Here is a 23605-nt window from a genome sequence, read left to right as displayed (position 1 = left end):
TCTTAGGCAATTTATTCCAGCGCTTAACCACCCCGACAGCTAGGAAAAACTTCCTAATGTCCAACCTAAACCTTTCTTGCTGCAATTTAAGCCCAAATGTCAAACAGGAAATGCAGAGTTAAGGCAATACTTCCCATACAACAACTATACCACCTGAACTCTGCTCAATGAGTCCCCTCAAGGGGATCAGTGTAGTTTACCTCTGCCAACCAACAGCAAGTACTTCCCAGACCAATGGTGCTGCACAGAGCACAGTGAGGGTCTGTTCAACTGTATGAATAGGAATGCAGGGCACAGAGAAAATGGCACATTTGGTTAGGAAGGGGTAATTGCATTTCCTAATTTCCCAACATTTGAGTTCTGGGAATTAAACTCTCCCATTCTGAAAAACCACAAAGAGCTGAGCTCCTGCCCTCTTAACTCCTCAAACAACATTTTTTGCATGTGAATTTTACTTGGTTTTGAGAAAGTGGGGGAAGTGAGGAGGTATGATTCAAGGGCAAATGTGGGCAGAACAAAGTGCTGTGGAGAGATTTCAGGGGCACTTTTCAGATATCAACCAGAGGTACCACTAGGCAGTAAAGGAAGCCCTACCAGGGCCCAGCAGAAGCATATCTGATATTACATGAACTCCAGGGCATTAAGTGATACAATATTTATGTGGATAACTAGCCATAGTTTTAGGCTGGATCCATAAAAGCCCAGGTGTACAAACTAAATACAGAAGTCAGGCAAGCAGGGAATTGGAACTCAGTCATTAGGACTGCAGATCAGCAACAGTCTAAACCACCAGCTGGGTTGGTGGATGAGTTGCTCACATTTCTCATTCACTGAGCTCTTCCTTGCGGAGCCCAAACCGGCCCTCTAGCGCAAGTCTGTTGACACAGGCTGGGAGGCTCAATTCCATGGGCTGAATAGACATACCCCAAGCGGCATGCCAATTTTCAGGCCAATCCGTAGAGCCCTGCATAGATACAAATGTATACCCGCAGATGCGGATATCCGCAGATGTAAATTGGTACCCATGGAACCGCAGGGCTCTCCCGGGAACTGCAGCGGCAAAAGGAGCAGAACACAGGGCTGCCACTCCCAGCGTCACGCATCAGCTGCTCCTCCGGCTGTACCATCCTCAACCCTGCCCACCGGGGCAGGCACCAGGCTCACCAGCAGCTGTCCCTGGTCGCACTCTTGTGTTCAAGCGGCATGCCTGCCCCCAGACAGGAGACGCAAACAGCTGCATGGAAGGGCTGGGGGTGCTACAGCCACGCCAGAGGAGCTGCCGGCACAGGGAGCTGGATCCTGGGAGTGGTGACCCCACGTTCTGCTCCTTTCGCCACTGCAGTTCCTGGGAAAGCCCTGAGGTTCCGCAGATACCAATTTATATCTGTGGATAGCCGCATCTGTGGATATAAATTTATATCCACGCAGGGCTCTACCAATCTGAATATCCATGTGGATTTTAGAGCTCTTTGAAAAAGCAGTTCTAAGCAGAAAGCTCTGTTCAACCCTAACTATGTTGTTACATGGGCTGCTCCATATTTAAAGGAAGATTATGACTCACTAAACACTGAATTCACAGCATTAATTTACCAGGAGGGCAAAGGGTTTATCTTAACTGAATATTTGTTAGAAAATAGGATTAAGAGTTCAGAAATTTTCCTATATAGGTCCCCCAACTTTTAAGAGAATCTGTTCAAGAGCTGTAATCCCTTATATCTGTAATAAATTCAGTATTCCTTCCTTCCCTTTGAGCATCCCCCAGGTGTGGCGCTATGGGTCATCACATCCTAGTTTGGGGTTTATAGTTTGATTTTCACCTTCTGTCATGTCTCAAAGTTAATTCATTCCAGCTAGTAACAGAAGGCAATTCTGACATCAAAATTAGGGAGATTTGCTTATTGGCTGCAGTCTGAATCCAACTCCCATTAAAGTCTATGGGAGTCATTTCACTGACTTTAATGGGAGCTGGATCAGGGCCTGTGTCAACATGTGACAAACAAATGTACGGACAAGTTGGAACTTTCATGCTTGTTTAGTTACCAGCAATTGATGTAATGTCAGATCAGAGCATATGCACCGGGGCAGTGTGAAATGTTGTTTCAGCTCTCATTGTTTTAGGCCCCTGGCATATGAATGCACATCCATCTTTAAAAGCAGCAATTATTTGTGGTGGGGAAGGGGAATCAAGTAGCTTTGGGGTAACTGGCCGAAATGTACTCAATAGGTATGACAAGACATGCAACAATTTTAAATCCTGTCCCAATGTGGGCACCGTGCGCCTTCCAGTCAGTTTATTTACTTGAGGTTTTTCTATGATGCTCATCACCACAGTATCTAAACACATCACATGCATTGAAAAATTAATCCTCAACACCCTTGTGAGGTAGGGAAAAATTATCCTCCTTTAAGAGATGGCAGACTGAGGCACAGAGAGACTCTGGACCAGATCCAGAGACGCAATCCATCCCTTATATACTGCTGTGGCACTGCCAAGGGGCCGGAAGGCAACCTAATCTCCCATGCTGGTGATTCCTCCTACATCACACAATGTACCATGTAGCCACTGACATTAGGAGTGTGTTGGGGGCTGTGAAAGGGCCATTACCAGGTAGAATACCATGGAGAGGTCATTAGGCCACTCTGAAATAAACCAAGGCCAGCTCTAGGATAAGGGAGTCTCCCTAGTTGGAAAAGCAAAGAATCTGGCCCAAGGTCACAGAGCAGATCTGTGACTGAACCAGGAACAGCGTCAAAATCTCCTAAATTCCAGTCTAGTCCCGGAACTCCAATCCCACCCCTCCCTCCAGCACTCATTATTGGAGTGTTTTCTGTTCTAGTCTGTTGACCAATTCTATTGTGTTGTTCAGTAGCTAGGCTCTTGATCTGAAAATCACAAATGCCCCAGGTCTGGAACCTAGCACGTTCTGTCTTGGACAGGTGCCAAACTCCCTGTTTAGGCCCAGTGATTAACAACAGGATTAAAGTCTGAGATCTCTCAAATCACCAAGGACAGGAGAGTATTTTGTACACAGAGCCCAAGCCATCGATCAGACCAGCACCTTTTCCCCAAAAGCCAGCACAATCTATAGAGCACCAATGCAATACATTCAGAGTGGCGAGAGGAGATGGAGGAACTTCAATTGCTAATGAAAAGAAAGCTTGCCTCTCACTCTGCAGCTGGGCCAAGCGTTTCCGCACATCGTCCACTGTGACTTCGAAGAACTCATCAGGAAGATCCTGTGGGCCAGCAGACAGTGGCTCTTCCAGGTCTGGATGGCAAACGACTGGCTCTCGCTCCAAAAGCTGCAGAGAAAGAGGGAGCGCAGGTTAGACTTGAGTGCTACGCCCCAGCTAAAGCCAAAGCATAGCACAAAGAATCAGACCTCAGCATTTGCAAAGTAAGGCCCATTCACAGGCTACATCTCTCTTCTAGGAAAGACCTGCCCACAGGGATCTCATCACCTACATAACACACAGACCTTATATTGTACTGCAGCTCCAGATAACCATTCCCCTGCTATAAGCACCAGAGAGCTGCTCCTCTCCCAGCCTCTGTCCACACACCCAAATCTTCCCAGTAGTAGAGCATAGCTGCCTTCTCTCCCCTCCCTGGGGCAATGCATGCTGCTACAAGCACCTGGATGTCTGAATCATCACCAGCCAATCAGATTAGTCAGTTTTGGAACAATTCTAACCTTTTAGAACCCAGACATTCTCAGGTAGATAAGAATTTGTATGAGACCGAAGAGGAGAAAGTGCTGCAATCCCCAGAGCCGAGCAACGAGCTTTTATGGCTAATATGCAGTTCTGTAATCAGGAGCCCCTGACAGTCAGTTGCCTGCCTGACATGGCCCAAGACTCCATGATTTAGGATATTCCTATTTATGCAAACCTCTTGGCCCTCCTCTCTCTCTCACACACACACCCCCCAACCAACCTCCAGCACACCCCGCCCATGGCCTCCTGTCCCATCCATTCTCCCTTCCCCCATGTATGGGGCCCCCTGGGAACACAAAGCGTCTCAGAGACAACGCAAATTACAAGGCAAGGTTTGCTATGTTTGTGGGCGCCAAAGGGTAATTTGAGAAATTAAAAGAGCGAGGTTGCGTGGGTGGGACCCTCGGCTACTTTTAGAAAGTCAAGTGGAGTCAGCTCTAACTAAAGGGTGAAGGAGCCTGATTGCAGCTTTCCCTGGGCTGGGGAAGAGGAGTGCCCAGAGCTGCAGCATTCCCTGGACTGCGAGCACAGGAAGGGTTCCTGAGCTGCCAAGATGCCCTCTTGGAAAGAGACTGCTGCATATCAATCTTCCAGCACTAGCTCTTTACAGAGTTAGGTAACAGCTGCACTGATGTAGCTGTGCCGCTGTAGTGCATCTGGTGAAGAGGCTCTATGCCAATGGGAGAGCACTCTCCCATCAGCATAATTACTCCACCTCCGTGAGAGGCAAAAGTATGACAGCAGGAGATCATCTCCTGTCGACGTAGCACCAGTATAGACACTGCTTGGGTTGATCTAACTTCCGCACTTGGCAGTGGGGTGGTGTCTTTGTCACAACCCAGAATGACAAAAATTAAATAACTTAAGCAGTATCGTGGACCTGCCCTGGGTCTCCTTCAAGCCAGGCAGAGGTAGCTACCTCTCTTGCGTCATTCTCGGCTTCACAGGAACAGGACACTCCCATCCTCTCAAACAGAGGTAGTTCGATTTGATCTTGCTGCAATGATCAACTCTAAGCACATCCACAGCCTTGTCAAATAACTCTGTACCCACCACCTCAGGAAAAGCCTGGGGAAAACATATGGAGCATGCAACATGCCCTGAAGGGTCTCTGGAATCCCCAGGAGAGAATTCCAGAGCCAAGGGACCTCATTGAGAACCCCTCACCAAATATAATTGAGGCTACTAACTCAAGCACCTTGACTAATCATGAAGGTAGCAGAATCCCACAAGAAGAGAGACAGGCCAGGCCCAAACCATTTAGGGCTTTGTAGATTAAAGCCTTCAGCCAATGCATACCAAAGCATAGGTGTACATACGCCTATAGGGATACTCCACTTCAGAGGAGGGCAGCTACATTCTGGTCTTCCCTGCTCAATTGCTTTTCCTACTTTTTGTTTAACTCCTTTGGGCTGTAGTCTGCCATAAGAGTCACACAGGCACTGGTTTCCAGACACCTCCATTCAGACAGCAGGAGGCCAAGGTCCTTCTTCCCCAGTGTCATTCTCTGTCAGGTAGTCAGAATTACAGATAAGTTGTGCAACAAAACCTGATTATTCAAAAGATAAATTCTCTTCTCTCCATGCCCATGTGCTCCATCACTGCCTCAATACCTGCCACATACTAGTCCAGCTGCAAAGCTGTGCACCTGCTGTGGTATGAAATATTCCCATCCTAGAACTTTATAATTATTTTCGACAGCACTGAATGCTGAATATCTGAAACAAATTCTGAACACACAAGTACAGAAACAAGCCTCTGAGTTAGTGACTGAAATAGTGTAACATTTCTCTCTATAGAATATTCAACTTACACTAGAGATAAGAAATTCCAAACCTGTCCAAGGGTCTGCAAAAAAACCCAATGCAAACAGAACAAGAATTCCTACCCACTCAACCTTTAAGCCAGACCCCAATAGGACACTGACAGCTCTCAGCTTTAGAGAGAATTGCCATGGATGGATCTGTAGGGCAGCAGCACACAGGTTAGGAGCCTGTGTCCTTGCAAAGCTCCTGCCATCCAGTCCCTACAGTTGCACCAGTTCCGATGACAGAAACATCAAGAGAGCAGTACATCTTGCACACATGGGCCTACCACCGAGGTGACCATTTTGCAATAGATGATACAGCCTGAAGAGAGACTGCTACTGAATAATACTACGTCATCTAGGTAGCTTACTCTCAGGGGTATCATCTGTACCCCCCTCCCACCTCCATCGCTACCCATCCACACAAACAGTATCTATGGGCTGGAAGGGCCAATCTGTTTCTGTCACTTCACCCAGTCTATGCTTTACCCAAAGGGCAGCAGCTGCCATTTGCTCCTTCTTGTCCCACTGATATTCATTCCCTATATTCCACGGGCCTTTCTGAGTCCAGTTGCTTCCATCTCAAGTTTGGGTCAGAAATTACCTCAATTGGCAACTAATAATCTTAAGTATAAGCAGAATCTGAAAGATACCTTCCAACCCCCATTCCTGTGAGCAGTGTCACCCAACAAGGGGACACAGTAAATGGCATACACACATCCCTCTGTAGGAGGTCCAAAAGCCTGTGATCTAAGAGCACCTGCTATGGATGACGTCTCCCCCCAGACTCATGCCCCTTAGTTTCTCAGAGCCAGGGGCAGCTATGTGTTCTCACAGGCAACGAGGGGGCTCAGGGAGCAACAAGCGAAGGCTGCTCATACAGAGGAGACTGTCGACTACATCCTAATCCCATCAACTGTCCCCAATCCTGCTGCCCTCACCCAACCTCCACCTCACAGTTTAGTCCAGATTTCTCTGAACAGGAAGTCATGGCAGAGGGAAACACTCATTAGCTGACACTAGGAAGTTCCGATCTCTACTGAGATAATTAATGGGAAGGGCACATTGTACCTTTCTCAGGCAGCAGCTCCTTCCCGGAAGCTTAGAGGAAAAGCATTGTAAATCAGGGAGATGATAAACCCTGCAACACCAGTTCTTGGTCATGGTCTCCAATATTTCCTGCCCAAAGTTGAGTTTTCAGGCACATCTGATCAATATGATGGAGCCATCATCAGGACTCAGTATGTCTATTCGACTCCAAACCACATGAGACACCCATTGTCAGCAATAATGCCTATCGGTTTGAGGTCATCACTTTGGCTCTGAAAAAGGGAGCAGTGAAGGGAGGCTTTAAAAGCTCCCTCTGACTTCAAAGCAAAGTGGCAGGCAGACCCAGCGCCTCTCCCCACTGCAGTGAGCTCTGATCTCCAGGGGAATTTGGAGTAAAACTACCTTCTAATAATTAATGTTTTGACATCAAAGCTAGCATGCGGCTGGTCTGTAAACCATTCTTAGCCCAGAAATGGAGAGACACCCGCACAGATTTTATCCAGTCTCTTCCTTTCAATCCAAACGCCACACACAGGAACAGCATTAATGGGAAGATTCTTTTACTAAAATGGACCTTTGATGTTTTAAAAAACAATTGTTTTGGGTTTTTCCCTCAGGTCTGAAAAGGGACAAAAAGCAGATGCCATGTGGCCAGCCCTACACTCTGTGTTGCTGCTGGGAGTGAGGAGGGCAGAGAAGGGCAGGAGTGGAGGCGGAAGCTCAGCTTAATCAATCAGCAGCAAAGGCACCCAAGATCAAAGGGCATGAAAGCATCAGTCAAAATCACATTCTGTTGAACATGAGGGCAGAAACCTTCAGCAGAACCTGCTCCCGAGGCAGCTCTCACAAACTGGGAGTAGGAGGCTGGCTCTAGAAGCAACTCTAACCGGGTAGAACAGCACTACATTTCTGGTGGAGATAAGACTTGGGGAGGCTGGAGCATAAACTAGAGTCTTCCGCTGTGTGTGGTCAGAGTCCCACTCAGCTCTCCATGCCTGTCTGAACACCAGGCTGCAGAACAGTGTCCCATACAGCTACAGGCAAGACATGACAGGGAAGCTAGGTTTGGCCCTACACCAGCACATGGAGGTGGAGAAAGAACAGAGCTGGTGAAGGATGACACCAGCCCTTCTGATTCTTCAGCCATATCCCTACGGAGGAATCGGAGAGTCCGCTCCCCACTCCTGACTCCCATATAGCGGGAACAACAGCCAGAGGGAGACAAGCTCAGCCTGGCCAGGCAGCAGGCACATTGTCCAGCTCTTCAGGCTCAAACCCCTCTCTCTGAGGGGTTCAATTCCAAGGATTAGAAGGGACTAGCCAGTCTGGAGCATACATGAATAGTCATAATTTAACTGGAAAAGCACCTGTCTGCTACACTATTTGCGGCTCAGGAATCCTTCCAGGGTCTGGCTTCTGTTTCTAGGCAGTGAACCCCTCCCAACAATAGGGAGCAGCCACAGAGAAACCTGCCAAGGAGGAGATCATGCACACACGCTTCACCCTGTTAAGCTCTCATGAGGCCGGGCTCTCGCTCTGAACCTCACCAGACATTTTTCTTGCTAATTCTAAGATTTTATTTGTTTAATTTCTTAACTGGGTCAGGTCTGAGGACAAAGGTAAAACTCAAACCTCAAGAATTCCATAGCAGGAGGCATTCAAAAAAGGAAAGAACAGAGAGGGGGATTATGTGAAGGGTTAAAAAAAGCCAGTCCCTGGGTTTGGGAAGTAACCCCTGAGAGTCTATCATCCCCAGCTTCTGGGGAGTGGACCCAGTGACAGCAGGGGAAGTCTTTATCAAATTGTGACCTCCATTTTGTCTTGTAATCTCCATTTTCTATTAGGATCTCCATTTTGTATTATGTGCTGAACACATTTAACTTTGCCCAAGGCAAGGTTATTGAATTGCCTTCCAGCTAGCCTCCCTCCCCAGGAAAGGTTTTGACACTGATTGAATGTGCCCCTTTATTCACACCCTACACATTGTTGTAATAATCTTTGTACAAAATATGCCTTGTAAAGTATCATTTGAAAATTAATAACTTGCTGGTTAATAATATCATGGTGAAATGTATGTAGCAACCTTGTGTGTTAAGTTATGAAATCCCCCCATGGTGATGTTAAAGGCACATGTTCAAAATCACGTAGCCCCATTTAGATATAACTGGTCAACCAGGCTTGTCTTAAACAAAGGGAGTGTGTTTACCTCAATCTGCATGTAAGTGGTAAACAGAGTCCTCAGACAGCAAGGGGGTGAAGAAAAAAAGAAAGAAAATCTCAATTTCAGCATACATGGGTGAGGGGGGGAAAAAAAACAGCAAGAAGCCTCCTCCTTACACTCGACTCCATGTTTCCTTGCTCTCAGCTGGAATGAACTTTATCTAGGGGTCACGCTCAGGACATGCATTTCAAAGGGTGACTGAACTATAAAAGTGAGGGGCAAAAACACCCCATGTTCTCGCTCCCTGTCCATCTCTCTCTTTTCACCTACGAAGACAAAAGAAACAGTTGTTGGACCTTGGGAGTAGATCCTGATCTGAAACTTGATCAGCAATGCTACTGAAAACCTGTGGTAAGAATTTCACCTTGAATCAAGTTTAGTTTGTTAAGTTTAGTATTAGAAAGATAAAATGCTTCCTTTTTCTTGTAACCATTTCTGACTTTAATGCCTTCATACTTCTACCCACTTAAAACCTCTCTCTTTGTAGGGAAATGAACTTATTTTATCAAAACTAATCCAGTGCTGTGAACTGTGTAGGTAATTCCATTTAAGGTGGCAAGCTGCTGTACCTCCATCCCCTCAGAGGTGCAATGGACCTCATCTATCTGGACTGTCCAGGGCTGGACAGTGCAGAACACACATTTTGGAGGGAAATCTGAGATTAGGAGTGGGCTGGAGTCACCCTGCATGTAGTAACCAAGGTTGCTGCCGGCTTCAGAGTTGTTGGACAAGTGCTATGGCTTTACAAAGACACTCTGGGTGTGACACAGGTTGATTGTGAGTGACCCAAGTTGGAAGCTACAACAGCAAAGCATTGTAAGGCACCCAAGTTTGAAGAGCAGTGGTGACAGCCCCCTCATTTGTGTAGATTGCACCCCAAAATGTCAGACACCTCATTGAAGGACCATCACTGAGAAGCCATCAGCTTTGGTCTCAACTGCTGGCCCATGGAACAATGGATTTTCTACACAGGGGCACCCGCATGGCCAGTAAATAATGCAGTTTGTTTGTCAATACGGGCATATGGCTAAAGGGTGAGAGACTGTATTGGGGCGGAGGGGGATGCTTTTCTAAGCAGGGGGCCAAATACTGCGACATGCAAGCAGGATTGGGTGGAAAGAGAAGACAGAAAGGACTCTGGCTTGCCTGAAACAGAGAAGCTTGAACTCAGAGAAGGGGTGAGCTCAGACTTGGGAGGAGGCATCTCAAGACTTTTGTTATTTTTCAAAGATCTGTAACTCTCTAGTTCTTTTTAAGAGTAAAGTGACTGTGGTTAAGAAATTTCTTTGCTAAGCCTGTGTTCCTTGCTTTCTTGCCACGTTACCCCCAAAGGTGTTAAACTAGAAGCCAGAGTCCCAGCTGCTAAGTGGAAATCTGGGGGAGCATATGTAAGCAGCTAAGCAGCTTGGAGGGAAAGGTGGTTTTGAGGACTAGGGCAGCTGGATTGGAGCATTTCATATCCTAGGGAAGGCTCAAACAAATGGTTTGATCCAGGGGAGTCCTCTCTAGAATCCCTGAATTAGCAACAGCTACTAGACTCGACTCAGACCCCACTGGGTTAGATGCACATGCAGCCCAGGATCTAGGTCCACTCACAACAGACTGGTGTCCACACAGAGAGGCAGTGGGTCAGGCTGCGACAGATTTGATAAGGCCATCCATTCTCCCAGGACACCACCCACAGGGGTATATTTCTAATCATGCAGAAGGTAACAGAGCCTCCACAAATAACAAGCATATCGGGGGTGGGAGGGGGGAGTACAAGTCTGGCCAGTTAAATCCTATCTTTCCTTTGGCAAAACTACAGACTGAGTAGTGGTGGGAAAGCGCTCAGTGCCCCATTCCTGGAGGCAAGCACGGCATCTGGCTACCGCACTTAGAGCTGCAGAGTGTTTGTCATGTACTTGGCATGACTGGCACTACAGAAACCAGTTCTTTTTTTAATGCTTCTAACTCAGCCTTGCTGCCTCCATTTGTCCAGGAGACAACACGTTTCAACTCCTAGTCCAACTCCTCTGTCCATTGGACAGAGTGCAAGTTCCTAAATCCCCACCACTCATCTACCTCTGGAACATCAATCAAGCACTCCAAAAGGCAACAACCCCCCAGCAACACAACGTCCTTAATGTCAGAAGCCACAAGCCCAGTGGCTCAAGTCCTAGGATTACAGGACAGAAAATACTAAAAACTGATAAGTTTTCTTTCTCTTGTTAGAAGCCTAATCTCAGGCAAGGGAGGATGAGAGAAAAGCCCTTCTACCCCAGACACCCAAAGAAAGCAAAGCTCCTCTTACCTGCTCTTGCTCCTTTAGCTGTTCTCGGCTGGTCTTAGACTTCTTTGGTTTAGAAGGGCCTCCAGGACTGGAGAGAGATGTTGGCAGCTTTGAAGATAGCATATCTGACACTGGAAAGTCTGCAGCTACAGGGGTCCCCCCCAGACGCTGTCCATCTCCAAAGAAAGGGACAAATGGGGCAGGCGCAGGATCTGAGGGAGGCCACAACTCCCCCAAGCTGGCCTGGGATACTTTAATCAAGTCCTGCTTGTCTGTGCAGACGTTTAAAGAGAAGGCCACATCTCTGGGGTCCAAGTCCTTTGAGGACATGCTTGCGTGAGGTAATGGCATATCTACTGCTTCTTCAGTAGAGACTGGGCTCACTGGCAGCTTGCTAAATGGGGCCACTGTGTCCACAGCTGCCTCCTGGCCAGAGGAGCCACATTTCTTCATGACAACCCTTCAAAGGAGACACCACAGAAAGAAGTAAAAGCAAAATCATTGACTGAAATAACTGTCCTGCCCCCCCATTCCTCCCAAAATGCCCTTGACACAGGGGAGACTGCTGGTCACAAAAGCACAAACCCCCACAAAGTGCCTCCATAGGACGTCCACAGAAAATAAGTTTTTGTTACTTTGAAGTCAGTTCTAAAGAACCTGAGAATGACCCTCTCCCCGGGCGAAAACCCCCCTCCAGGAAACAGCAACAATCATCTGTACAGCCACCAGTACATTGAGCAGGTGGATTGGCTAGTAGACACAGAAGGAGACCTCCCACATTCTAGCCAGCAAGAGGCATGGCAGGTCCTGTGAGTTTAATATGCCTGAAATCCAAAGTAGTGTCGCGGAAAAAGTCACCCATGCATTGATTTTAGTTCACAGACTCAAGCCTGAGGTCAGTTTATTGCAATACATACCAACGCGTTGCGGTACCAGTCCGAAAAATACTACTCTTAGCACAGCATGCAGGCTGCCTTTATTCCGTCAAACCGCAAGCATATTATAAATAATACGTCAATTATGCGAAAATAAGAGTAGGGACCTGTCCCTTTTTCCCGGTAGCTTCCTCATTATTTTACGAGAATTGGGTGCCTATTGGGTGGGGGGTTTCTTGGTGGTTTTGACATGGGTGGTAGTTGGCACCAGTTGGGGTGTGCGGATCAAAGTGCATTTTGTTTCCGGGGGGGGGGGGGGGAATAGGGGTTTATTACAGGACACCCCAAAGATGATATATGATTGGTTGGTGGCAGGTAGCTTGGAACTATAGGAGGAGCTGGCCTTTACTAGAAGCAGTTTCTTCATATAAGCCGTTACTATGTTTCATCAATGAGCAGTTATGTTTTTCCATCAGCCAGCGGTTATGTTGCTAAAGGCCTTTTGCATGGCTTCCTTCCCCTCCCTCCTCTGGTCATGGCCCATGACCGTATTTGGCAGGGGATTGCACAGCCTAGTTTAGTTCAGGTTCTGGCCTGTACTGCCTTACGTAAAGGCCGTCTGTCAGAGGGCCTGAATGTGGGCCTTCAGTGTTACTTTGGTTGTTATAAAGAAGGCCACCCAGTTCTTTTTTTCCCCACAGTAGGGAAGATGCAGGTTTTGTCCTTTCCTTAGTCAGAAGGACTTTAGCTTTGAATTGTTTGTTTCACTCAAGAGAAAAAACAAATCTGCAAAAGCCCCTTTAATCTGCACATCTGGTCAGTGCCAGGATCTGCAGCTGTGGGAAGCACATCTGGGCAGCAGTTTCAGATAAACAGGCAAATACAATAATTACTGAGTGCCACGATGTTCATCTCTTTGAACTTTTTTTTCATGCATTTTTTGGTATTTGAAACAAAACAAATTTACCACTAGAGTGAAAAATTATGAGGGAAGAAGAGGAAAGTGCCCAAACAGGAAGTGCACTTTGCTCCTCCCAACCTGATGATGGCATTGCCTCCAGTAAGACCAAGTGATTTCAGTGTTGTCCTCTCCAGGGCAGCTTTCCCTGCTATCTGCAACAAGAACAGAGGCAGAGACTTAGGGCCAGAGGAGGCAGCCAAGGAGACTTTGCCCAGAAACAAATGCATAGCAAGGTCAGCACTGTGCCATCTAGTGGCCAGCTCACAGGCACCCCTTCTGCAGGTGGAGCCAAAGCTTCCCACCACAACACCCACCTTCACAGCTACCAAACTTACTCAAATGCTTTGTAGTATTAAGTGTTCTAGCTGCAAAGTTAACTAGACATACATGGCCATAGCTAAGGAGTTCTTTTCAGGGCCAGTTCCACCCCAGAGGTGAGTTTAAAGGCAACATCTCTACACTCTGAAATCAGATTCCATTCATGTCCCTCCCCTCCCTGACTCACTCCCAGAATAAGAAGGATCTGTCCGTAGAGTTCAGAAGGAGATGAAGGGGACAGCTGGGGAAGGCAGACTCCAAAATACTCTCTCACAAAATATTAAACAAAAATAGTAATGCTTGAGAGATCAAAACATGGAGAAAAGAAAATATTTACTGAAGTGAAACCACTGTTGTGACTCTTGAACTTTAAGAGAAGTTGAAAAAAAACAAAACCCACAAACAGGTCATTGAGAACATTTTATGGGCTCAGAGGCCTGAATGGCTCAGGGTTATGTTCCAACGGGGCTTTTTTTCCCATACACACACATCAGGCTTTGAAAAGACCAAAGCTCTTCCACTTCCCCTCAAGAAAGCTGGGAGAGGGAACATTTTCCAGGCTGGAAAGCAGTGCTGGGTTTTCCTTATTTTCAGAAACAGAGAAAGGGAGACAGTTGAGAAGAGTTTGCTGACTTACCTCATCTCGCATGTAAATACAGACTGGAGAGAATTCACCGTGCTGCTCCACACACTCCCTGCAAGAAAAGGAAAAGGAAATACAACTGTCTGTACAACAACTCAACCTCTCTGAAACCCATGGAGTGGAACAGCAGTAGGTAAGATCAGGGGGCCACTTTCTACTCTACCTACACCAGTGTAAATCCAGAATAACTCCACACCGTCAATCAGAGCAGAATTTGGCCCAACATTCAACTATTCCGTCAAATGCAGATCCATGGAGGGTTTAAAAAAAAAAAAAACAAAGAAAAGCTAATTCCTCATCTGGATTTTGAGATAAAGACAAAGGAATCAGAAAAGTTGATTTTCTTTGTAACTTTGGGCAAGTCAATCTCCGCATCCACCAGTTCCCCATCTCTGAAACTGGCAACAATAATTTTTCGTTTTCCCCACTCTTTGTTTCGCTTAGGGTATCTATTACAATTTAGATTGTATTCTCTTTGGAGCAGGGACCGTTTCTTACTATGTATGTACAGCATCTGGCAGAAAGGAGTCACAAATAATAAATAATCTATGGAGGAAAGTGATGCAGTTGGGTCTTGGTACCAGACATATAACATATAGCATTATTTCATTCATTCTAGAGAGCAAGGACTTGAGGAGGTCATAGAGAAGGCAGCTGCAATAGCCATGCTGTGAGATGAAGATATGGTTAAGAACTTCAGTGAGGCAGGGCATATACCAGCAATGTTGCAGAGCTGGTCACAGGCAGTTTGCAGGCAGAGGAGATGAGGGAAAATAGGGATTTCAGAGTCAAGGAAGGAGCACAAGTTTTGGACAGCAGAGAAGCAGCCAGAGAAGGTGTTGTTTTCTCCCCTTTCTCCAAAGAGAAGCACTTCTTTCTCAGGCCTGGTCTACACTTAAAATGTAGGTCAACATAACTACATCACTCATGGATGTGAAGAATCCACCCCACTGAGCACTATAGCTATGCTGACCTAACCCCCAGCATAGACACAGCTAGATTGGTGGCAAAATGTTTCCATCACTCAGGGAAGTGATGTTCCTACAGTGACAGAAAATCCCCTTCAATCACTGTAGGCTGCATCTACACAACCGAATTACGCCAGCATAGCTACAGTTCTATAACTATGCCACGACAGTCCCTGTAGTGTAGACATGGCCTCAGATATTTAGATCTGAAGGGGCGATTTAATCTCAAAATGTACTTCAAGACAGGGAAAGAAGATTGACAGGAAGGAGGCAGTAAAGGGGTCCACAGGTTTGTATATTTGATAATCAGCACAAAAACAACAGTTATTTACCTTGCAGAAACTGGTTCTCTGAGAAGTTTGTCCAGGTACTGCTAGTATGCATGTGTCTCATGTGTTCAAGGTCAGACTCTTTTGATCAGCAGTGTCTATGGGGGGCCATGCCCTCCATATCCTTGTGCTCCACGTCAATCTAAGAGCATATAGGGCAGAGCAGGCCCAACCAGTTCTCAGTTCCCTCACTAATTCAGAATCCCAGCAGAGAGAGACTCTGAAGGAGTGGGGATGGAGAGCAAGTCATGGGATCAATATGGATAAAACATCTCTAAGAACTAGTTACTGCTGCCAGATCTCTATTTGAAAAGGTTTGCTGGTATAGCTATAATGTCAAACCTTCCCAACGCAGACACATCTTATACTGGAAAAAGCATAGTTGCAAGTATTGTTTATACTAGTTCAGTGAGCAAAATAAGCTATATCTGCTCTGCAGATTTCTGGTATAGGAATGTTTCTTAGGCAAGCTGCAGTGATTGCCTGAGCAATAGTTGAGTGTGATCCAATTCCTGATGAAGGGGTAGACTAGCTAACTAATGCAATACATTGGGTAATCCAGGAGGATAATCTCAGAGGAGAGACTAGTTGGCTCTGCACAGTTTTTCCCAATTACACATATAAACAGGAGGATTATCAAGTGGCTTTGTTTTATCCAAGTACTATAGCAGAGCACTGGGAAAAATTATGGTATCAGTTTGCCTTCCCTAAGTTCAAGTGGGGTTTGGAGAGGAAAACTGAGAAATTGATAGTTTGGGTTTAAATGACAATCTGACGCCACCTTAATGAGGAATTTAGGATGGGGTCTCAACACTACTTTATCCCTGTGGGCGGACTACTTTGTAAGGAGAACATGCCATTAATGCTTGGATCTCACCAGCCCTTCTGGCTGATGTGATAGCTACCAGGAAGTCTGTTTTCAGGGTGAAATGGTGAAGAAAGCACTTTGATAAAGATTTGAAGGGGAGTGCCAGAAGGCCCACCAGAACTAAATATTAAGATCCCAGAATGTGGGAGATTCCTGAATGGGGGTGGGGAGGACAGGCATAAACCAGCCCTTTTATAACAATGGGATGAGAACACTACAAGGTTGAACAGGAAGGTGGCAAGTTGAAATGGCATCTAATTGGACCCTGACAGAGCTGACAGTGAAGCCCGATAGCTTAAAATGGAGTATGTAATCTAGAATGGGTTAGGACCTTGTTGGGAAGCCCAGATGCAAAAATCTCTGCAAAATCAGTCTACAGATCAAAGCAGAAGAGGGCTCCTGCTCAATATCAATATTTCTTGGACTTCTGTGGAATAGTCCCAGACTGTTGCGCTCGGCCAGCTAACTTTCAAGCAGTCAGGTGAAGAGACATGGGGTCTGGGTGGAAAAATTTGTCCCTGATTCTGGGAATGTAAGGATGGAAGATTGAGGCAAGAGATCTGCAGGGGTCTGGGAGCCAGTATTGTTTGGCCCAATAAAGAGCTATAATATCACTGTGGCAACAGCCTGGCTGATCTTCATTACGAGCAGCATATGAAAGGATGGGGGAAAGACCTCTAGAGAGGGACGATGGAGGCTAGTGTCACAATTCTGAATCTGAGTCAATGAATTTGTTTAGTTGCCTCAGGTCCAGGGTAGGGCACATTCCCCCTTTTTTGGGGGGAGTAAGGAAGTAGCTGAAATAGAAACCCTTCTCTCTGAACTCCTGAGGTGGTGCGTCTCTGGCTCTTACCTGAAATAAAGAACCCACTTCTTCCTTCAATTATCTCCCTGAGATAGGTCCCTAAGAGGGACAAGAGATAGAGAGGAGGCAAGAACTGGAATTCTATGGAGTGGTCTTGGCAATAATTTCCAGTAACCAATGCTCTGAAATAATCCCAGTTCGTGCCTGAGAAAAATGGGAAAGGTGTCAACTAAAAATGGCAAAGAGAAAGGCAAGCTGTGGTGGAACTGGTATACAGCTTTCAACATCAAACCTGCTGTTTGGGAGCTGATGCAAGGTGGATGCTGGTAGAAGAAGAGGGGCTCTCTTATGTGAGAAGCAAGACTTCCTCTTAGAAGTGTAGCCATCATTTGAAAGTTCTGTCTGAACTGGCCCTAGAAATGAAATGGTTTACTGCTGGTAACAGGTGTATAGATACTCAGGGACCTCAGTGTGGTCCTTTAGGGTGTGTAATGACTAATCCACATGGGAACCAACAAGATCTGGTCCTTCAAAGTGAAGATCTTCAATCGTAATTTGGATTTCTCTAGGAATCCTTGAGGACAAGTGCCTCCTATACTGAATCCCTGGTGACCATAGGGGGATGTAGGTGTTTTTTTTAATCAAGGGAATCACTAGGGGAAAGTTGCTGGAAAAGGGAAACAGCTCGACTCAGAAAAAAAGAAAGAAATATATTTGCTGTAGACGTGGTGCTGTGCTCTCCTTGGTAAGAGGGGAGGGTACTGGTGCCAGGGGCTTCTTAGGATTTCTCATTACTGGTGAAACCAGTACCTGTAACAATGGTACCAATGGCAGTGTCTGGAACTCGAAATCTGTAGCTAGTAATAGATAACGTGGCATCATTAGACTCTGGCATTATTGCCAGGTCCAGTACCATGGATATCAGTACTGTAGCCAAGAGGGAACTGTTGCTGGTTCCACTCTTTGGTACTGGGGTTGATTTGGCTTCAGTCAGCGCTGGAGGAGGCAAAAGGTCCACCACAGTGGCCTGCGCTGAGTGATAAGGCTTGTGGGCCCAAGATTTAGAAGAGTCAGCAAGTTCATGATGCTTTCCTCCTGCTCTAGGGAAGAAGCATGGTGCTGAGTCATCCTTGATACTGTCCTCTACCTGCCCTGCCTTGAGGTGGTACCTGTCTTTGGTGCTCAGGTCTCCACTCACAAACAGCTTGATTTGAGGGACTGAAGACAGCATGTCAAAGGAGTAGAAGTTTTCTTCTCAGGAGTAGCCAAAAGGAGTTTTGGGGTAGAATTCTTACTTACTGGGCCGCTGAAGGAATGGGATTTCTGAGAGAATAGTCCCTTTTTTGAATCAGCAGGCTGTCTTTCTGAATCCAATACATCTCTTGCTCCAACAGAAAGTTTTAAACAGGGCATCTCTGAAGTGGCAGGTTCTGTGGGAGAAGGACCAGCACACCAAACAATGGTCCAGAATACAGGCCTCACCCAAACAAAAAAAGGCAACAGTTATGTTCATCCATGAAGGGACTAAGACCATTGAATATAAGCAGGACTTGAAGCACAAGTTTTGAACTCAGCCATTTAGCACTAAGGCACTGATGCACTAAACTGAAGCAAATTAGTCAAAATTGACTAAAATAAAACAAGGAGCTGCCAAACGCAGGAAAATGTTCCTAACTAACAGGTTCTGAAGAGAGGTTGCTGCATGGCAGCAGGTGGAAGCCATCAAACTCCATCTTGCTGCCATGGGCAGTAAGACCAAATTCACAGGTTATCCCAACCATTCGAGTTGAATTAATTCTAACTCTTCCGGGCAAAGATTTTTGTAGCTAGAGTTCCATTACTGAGAATGCTCTGGCCCCAGGACCAAGTAGTTTAAATGTAACTCTGTCCAGCTACTGTGTTCCTGTGACACACCGCTGTCTTGGAGATACATGAAGGGTAAGACAGACTCGGAGGTAGCTTTGTCATAGTCTGTTAAAGGCTTTGATTTTGAGGCTCAGACCCTTTAATTCAGCTCTCAAATGACAGTGAAGTACATGTAATACAGATGTGATGTGTTCAAATCAGCCTTTGTAGTTCAGAAGGCTCCTGCTGTATGCTAGGTCCAGCCTCAGACAGTGATTTACAATAACCTCACCTGGAGGTGAAGACAACATAAGCCCCAAAGGAAAGACCTCAGGCTACAGGAGGAGGCACAGTTTCCTGATCAGACAAAGATGAAAGAAATCATTCCTCAGCATTGTGGCAATCTGTACATCTAGGAGGAAAGTCCAGCACAACCCCACAGTGCCACACTTCTTTTAACATGTGAACTGATTCTGTTGATCACAGGTGAAATCTAAGAAACTTCCAAATACCACGTGCCACCCCATCCCTACTAGAATCACTCTTCTCTTTCCTGAGCAGAGCTTGTGCCAACCATTCTTCATGTAACTGCAGATCTCTTCCAGGCATGGAATGACCAGTGTTGAAGGCCACAGAGAGATCCAGCAGTTTCAGCACAAAGCTTGTTTCTCATCCAGGACCAGAGGGAAAACATCCATCAGCGCCAGCAAGACTTTGTCCTGCAACCTGGTCTGAAATCAGTGTCAGGGACCAGGGTGACAGCAGAGGACATATGCTTCTGGAGCTTGGATGCCACCACCTTCCAGATAACCATGCCAGGAAAAGGGAAATTGGAGACTGGACAGTAATTGATGGGTGTGTGCATAGAGCCCCTAGAGTAAGATGTGAGCGTGTTGCTGGTGCATATGGGAACTGAAGTTCCAGGATCTGGAACAAGCTCTCTCCCTCTGCACAGAACTGACCAGATCATGGGTTAACACTGGAGAGAGGAAAATTCAGTTGTGTGTTTCAGGCATTAATAGTAAAATAACTAAATATTAGAGTTCAGTATTTGGATTTGAAGCACCCCTTTCATCAAAAAGTCACTAGAGTTAGCTGAAAAGCACTTCAGCTCTCTGCATCCTCCCAGCAAGGCTTCGACATGGGGCAGGTTACAGTCAATCCCTTTAGCATTTCAGTGCAAGAACTAGGGCTGTAAACTTTCTGTTCTCAGCCCTCGGATTATGAAAAGTGAGGGCTCTTCTGCCAAATCCTTCCTTATCCATCACCAAGAGCTAATAAATGATCCAAAATAGGGCTGCCATGGGTTCAACCCAGACTTATGGTCCAGCAATCAATTCTCCTCTGTGGGGAGGGAGAGTTGTATGCAGAGATCTGAAGGAATCCAAAGTTAATTTCCTCACTTAGAATCGTGTATAAAGCAGTTACTCTCAAGCATACTTCTCTCAAGGACACTGGGTGACCAAGGGCCAGTACTGACAGGTAAGCTCAAGCCTGAAGGTCCCAGAAAAACAGGTCTGTTTCAGGAGACTGCAATCAAGAAGTCACATGGGACAGGGAAGCAGGAATCAAGCAAAGAACAGTAGCTGGGCCCTGCTCACACTCCACCCAGGCTGCGAAGCTCCACCCAACCCCTTGAGGAGCCCAATGTTTCTGCTGAAGGGAGGGGATAGTGAGATAGTTACCAAGGCTGCTATGAACATTCCCACTGCTAGGTATCCGAGTTAGCACAGGTCCCCCTTTCAGAGATGTTGTCTCAGGCAGCCTTCTAAGCTTTCAAGATACAGTCAGTCTCTTGGTTTTCCTCATCCCTCTCTGGCCAGTCTTTTAGCAACTCTTTCAGCAGGTCCTTCTCCAATGCTCTGTGGGGGTTTCCCCATAGCTCCATCTTTGGCCCTTTTTTCTTCTCACTTTACACCCTATCTATAGATGATCTGATCAGCTTACATGGCTTTGTCTACCTGCCACATTCTGATGACTTGCAAACTCTCTCCCCTCCATCATTAAACTGTCTCCTTCTATCCAATCCTGCACATCAGCCTCTCAACACCACCTCTTAGATGTCTTCTTATCCAAAACTGAACATGGGCAAAATCATACTTTTTATCTTCCCGCAAACCCTTCTCTATTCTCCTTTTTCTTCGCTATTACTACCACCATCCTCCACAGGTCTGCAACTTGGGGGCAACCTTTCATTCCTCCCACCTCCCTTACCCAACACATACAGCCCGTTCCAAGTCCTGCCACTTCTTCCCTCCAGGGTTCATCCTTCTCTCTCCATTCCCATAGTCAAATCTTTCATTCAGGCTCTCACTATATCCCTCCTTAATTACTACCATAGCCTCCATTCTGCCCTCCCAAACATACATATCACTTCACTTTCAGTCCATACTAAATCCTGCCACTGAACCCATCTTGTCATGGTTCACATTGCCCCATCCCCTCTACTTCACCAATGCTCCATACTTCTTTCATCCGTCAGATTTTCACACAATCTTTTCCATGTCTTCTTCTGCACAGCCCCCTATGCCTGGTATGACCTCCCCAAGCTCATCCACAAGTGCCTAGCCAGTCCACATTTAAGTACAGCTTAAAGACTGTAACAAGGCACTGGTAGTAGGGACACGTGTCACAATTCTTGGGCCCTTAAGAGCAGGCATTCTGGGACCCTACACCATTGTTGTGCCACCTCCGGAAGGGACCATCTAACATCCCTGCTATAAAGGGAAAAAAGAAGACTGCCAACCCAAGAGAGGCTAGGGAAAGGACCCCCAGTCCCTAGGAAGCAAGTTGTGGACAACCTGCAGCAAGGGTCAAAGGACTACCAAAACCAGGGAGGATAGCAGTGTATGATTTGTGTTTTGAAAGGGCAGACTAAAATGGAGAACTGGCCAGAGGCCTCATCATTCAAACTCCAAATTCCTTAACTACCAGGAGAAATGACCGACTACCAGCTGGAAGAGGGAGAAACTGAGGCATGGTGGCACCCCATCAAAAAGACCTAGTTTATAGTGAACAAGTTTGACTTGTTATTCCCCTTCCCCTGACCTCTGTCTACTTGTTTGTTCTTAGATTGTGAGCTCCTTGGATCAAAGCACATGCTTTTTATAGTGGGTACTACCGCAAATAAACAACAGCACAGGGTCAGAGTGACAGAATGTTCTTCACAAACATCAGGGCAACAAACACTGTTTAAGTGAAAGAATTTACAGAAACAGATGAAGCTGCCAGATGGGCAGGAGTGGAAGAGAGAAAAGGGACAGCACCCCCTAATCCTGCTGCCAGAAGTGGGGTGTGCAGGACCGCGTGCCTCAATCCAGTCTCTGTAGGGCAGACACAAATCAAAGATCCAAGAGATTTGTTTTTGTGTAACTGCTGGAAGCCAGAAGGCTCCTCCTCCAGCGGCTGCTAATCCATTACGTGCATTCACTGAGGCAAGCAGACACATCAAACACACTGCTATTTCTTTGATGTGCTGTGCTTCAGAAGGGGAAAGCAGGCAGATTAGATTCCCTCATGTAGTAATCTGACAGGACCTGTAAACATCTTGTGCAAGGAGTGCAGCACATTGAGAGGAGGAGCAGCCTGCAATAGCTTCCAGACTTTCTTCAGACTCAATTAGCAGAGATGGACACTGGAGACCCGAGGGAAATTCCAGTGGATTTAGAATACTTCTCCTTATGCACTTCAGGCGGCAGAGCTCTCCAGGAAAACATCTCCAAAGGGAAAGCCCAAGGAAGGATGCAGCAAAAGCCAACAAATGGAGAACTGACTTATGGCTACCAGGACCCATGCAGAAGTAGCCATAAGTCAGTCAGTGACTTCAGCCAGGAGACCATCAGTCCAAATGTTACATGATCAAGTTACATATGGCATCATTGCTGCTTCCTGCATTTAATGAAAAGTCCATCCAAATAGCTGATCTCACCTCCCAGAGGGCAGGAAATCCCACCTGTGTCTGATGGAGTGAAGTTAATAATTCTTAACACTTCTGTAGCACTTTACATCTTCAAAGAGCTGTGTGTACATTAACTATTAAGTTGGTGTTACGATAATAACCCATAGCAAATGAGACCACTCCATGAAACCAAATCACACAAGAAAGAGCTCACATTTCTAACTGAGGAAACACTAGCTGATGTGTGAGCAAGCTGTAAAGATTATTTATCACTGCACACAGATGGCTTCCCCACTAGACAGCAGGTATTTCCTCTGTTAAAAGGGGGACTTCCTTATAACATTATTGACATCCCTGGGTCTTAGCTCCTTAGCACCAGATTGAAACACTCCCGGCTCTATGGGGGGTGGGGTGTTTAAATCCTTGAGGGCAGTGGCAGTGAGACAGGACATGTGTCCAGCCCCTTCCTGTCTCATATTCCATTCCCTCCAATCATTCTAGTCAGTTCTGACTGACTGCACTGAGGTGGAGCTCTCAAAGACACAGGCAGATCCAAATATGATCAACATGTGATCAAAAGAAATAGTCCTTAAAAAAAACAAAACTAAGAGAAAAACATCTCAAAGAGATAATCCTCCAGACTTTGATAGGAGGTGAGTAGAGCAATAAGAGCCCTCCAAGAGCATAATCCCAAAAGCAAACAAGAAGTTTTCTCTTTTCTAATGACATCACATGGGCACGATCACTACTCCTGGAAAGTAAGAAGCATGAGGGATGGCCAAAAAGACAAGTGAATAAAGCTGTAACAAGTAACATTGCTAAGGACAATACCAACAGCATGAACTGAGAAGGTTTAGGGAGCTGACTGTTTTATAGAAGAGGACTACAAATACCTCACGATAAGAAGGCTCAACATTCAAGCCTGAAGATGAACCAACAATTTAAGAAAATATTTAAAATGTGACCAATGAAAATGAAATATCCCAAAAGAAAAACTTGCTTGGGGTTAAGAGAGTTCAGCCACCACC

The 23605-nt window shown here is 46.2% G+C and overlaps 1 protein-coding gene across 4 annotated transcripts in view; it reads right to left on the bottom strand.

Annotated features, from left to right (window-relative positions):
- Positions 1–23605, bottom strand: part of ASPSCR1 (ASPSCR1 tether for SLC2A4, UBX domain containing) — a 43229-nt gene that overhangs the window by 4682 nt on the left and 14942 nt on the right. For 3 of the 4 annotated variants that reach the window (XM_034789664.1, XM_034789660.1, XM_034789663.1), the window contains 5 exons: positions 13859–13916; positions 12982–13055; positions 11089–11527; positions 8781–8786; positions 3164–3303 (listed from right to left, as the gene is read on the bottom strand). In XM_034789664.1, the coding sequence (XP_034645555.1) occupies positions 3164–3303; positions 8781–8786; positions 11089–11527; positions 12982–13055; positions 13859–13916 (717 nt within the window). The remainder of the gene's footprint in view (positions 1–3163; positions 3304–8780; positions 8787–11088; positions 11528–12981; positions 13056–13858; positions 13917–23605) is intronic. The other variant, XM_034789662.1, reaches the window with a different exon arrangement.

The sequence above is a fragment of the Trachemys scripta genome, chromosome 14, assembly GCF_013100865.1.
Source record: "Trachemys scripta elegans isolate TJP31775 chromosome 14, CAS_Tse_1.0, whole genome shotgun sequence".
Taxonomy (NCBI): Eukaryota; Metazoa; Chordata; order Testudines; family Emydidae; genus Trachemys; species Trachemys scripta.
Note: the sequence above shows the minus strand (reverse complement) of the source record. Positions and strands in the feature narration are given on the sequence as shown.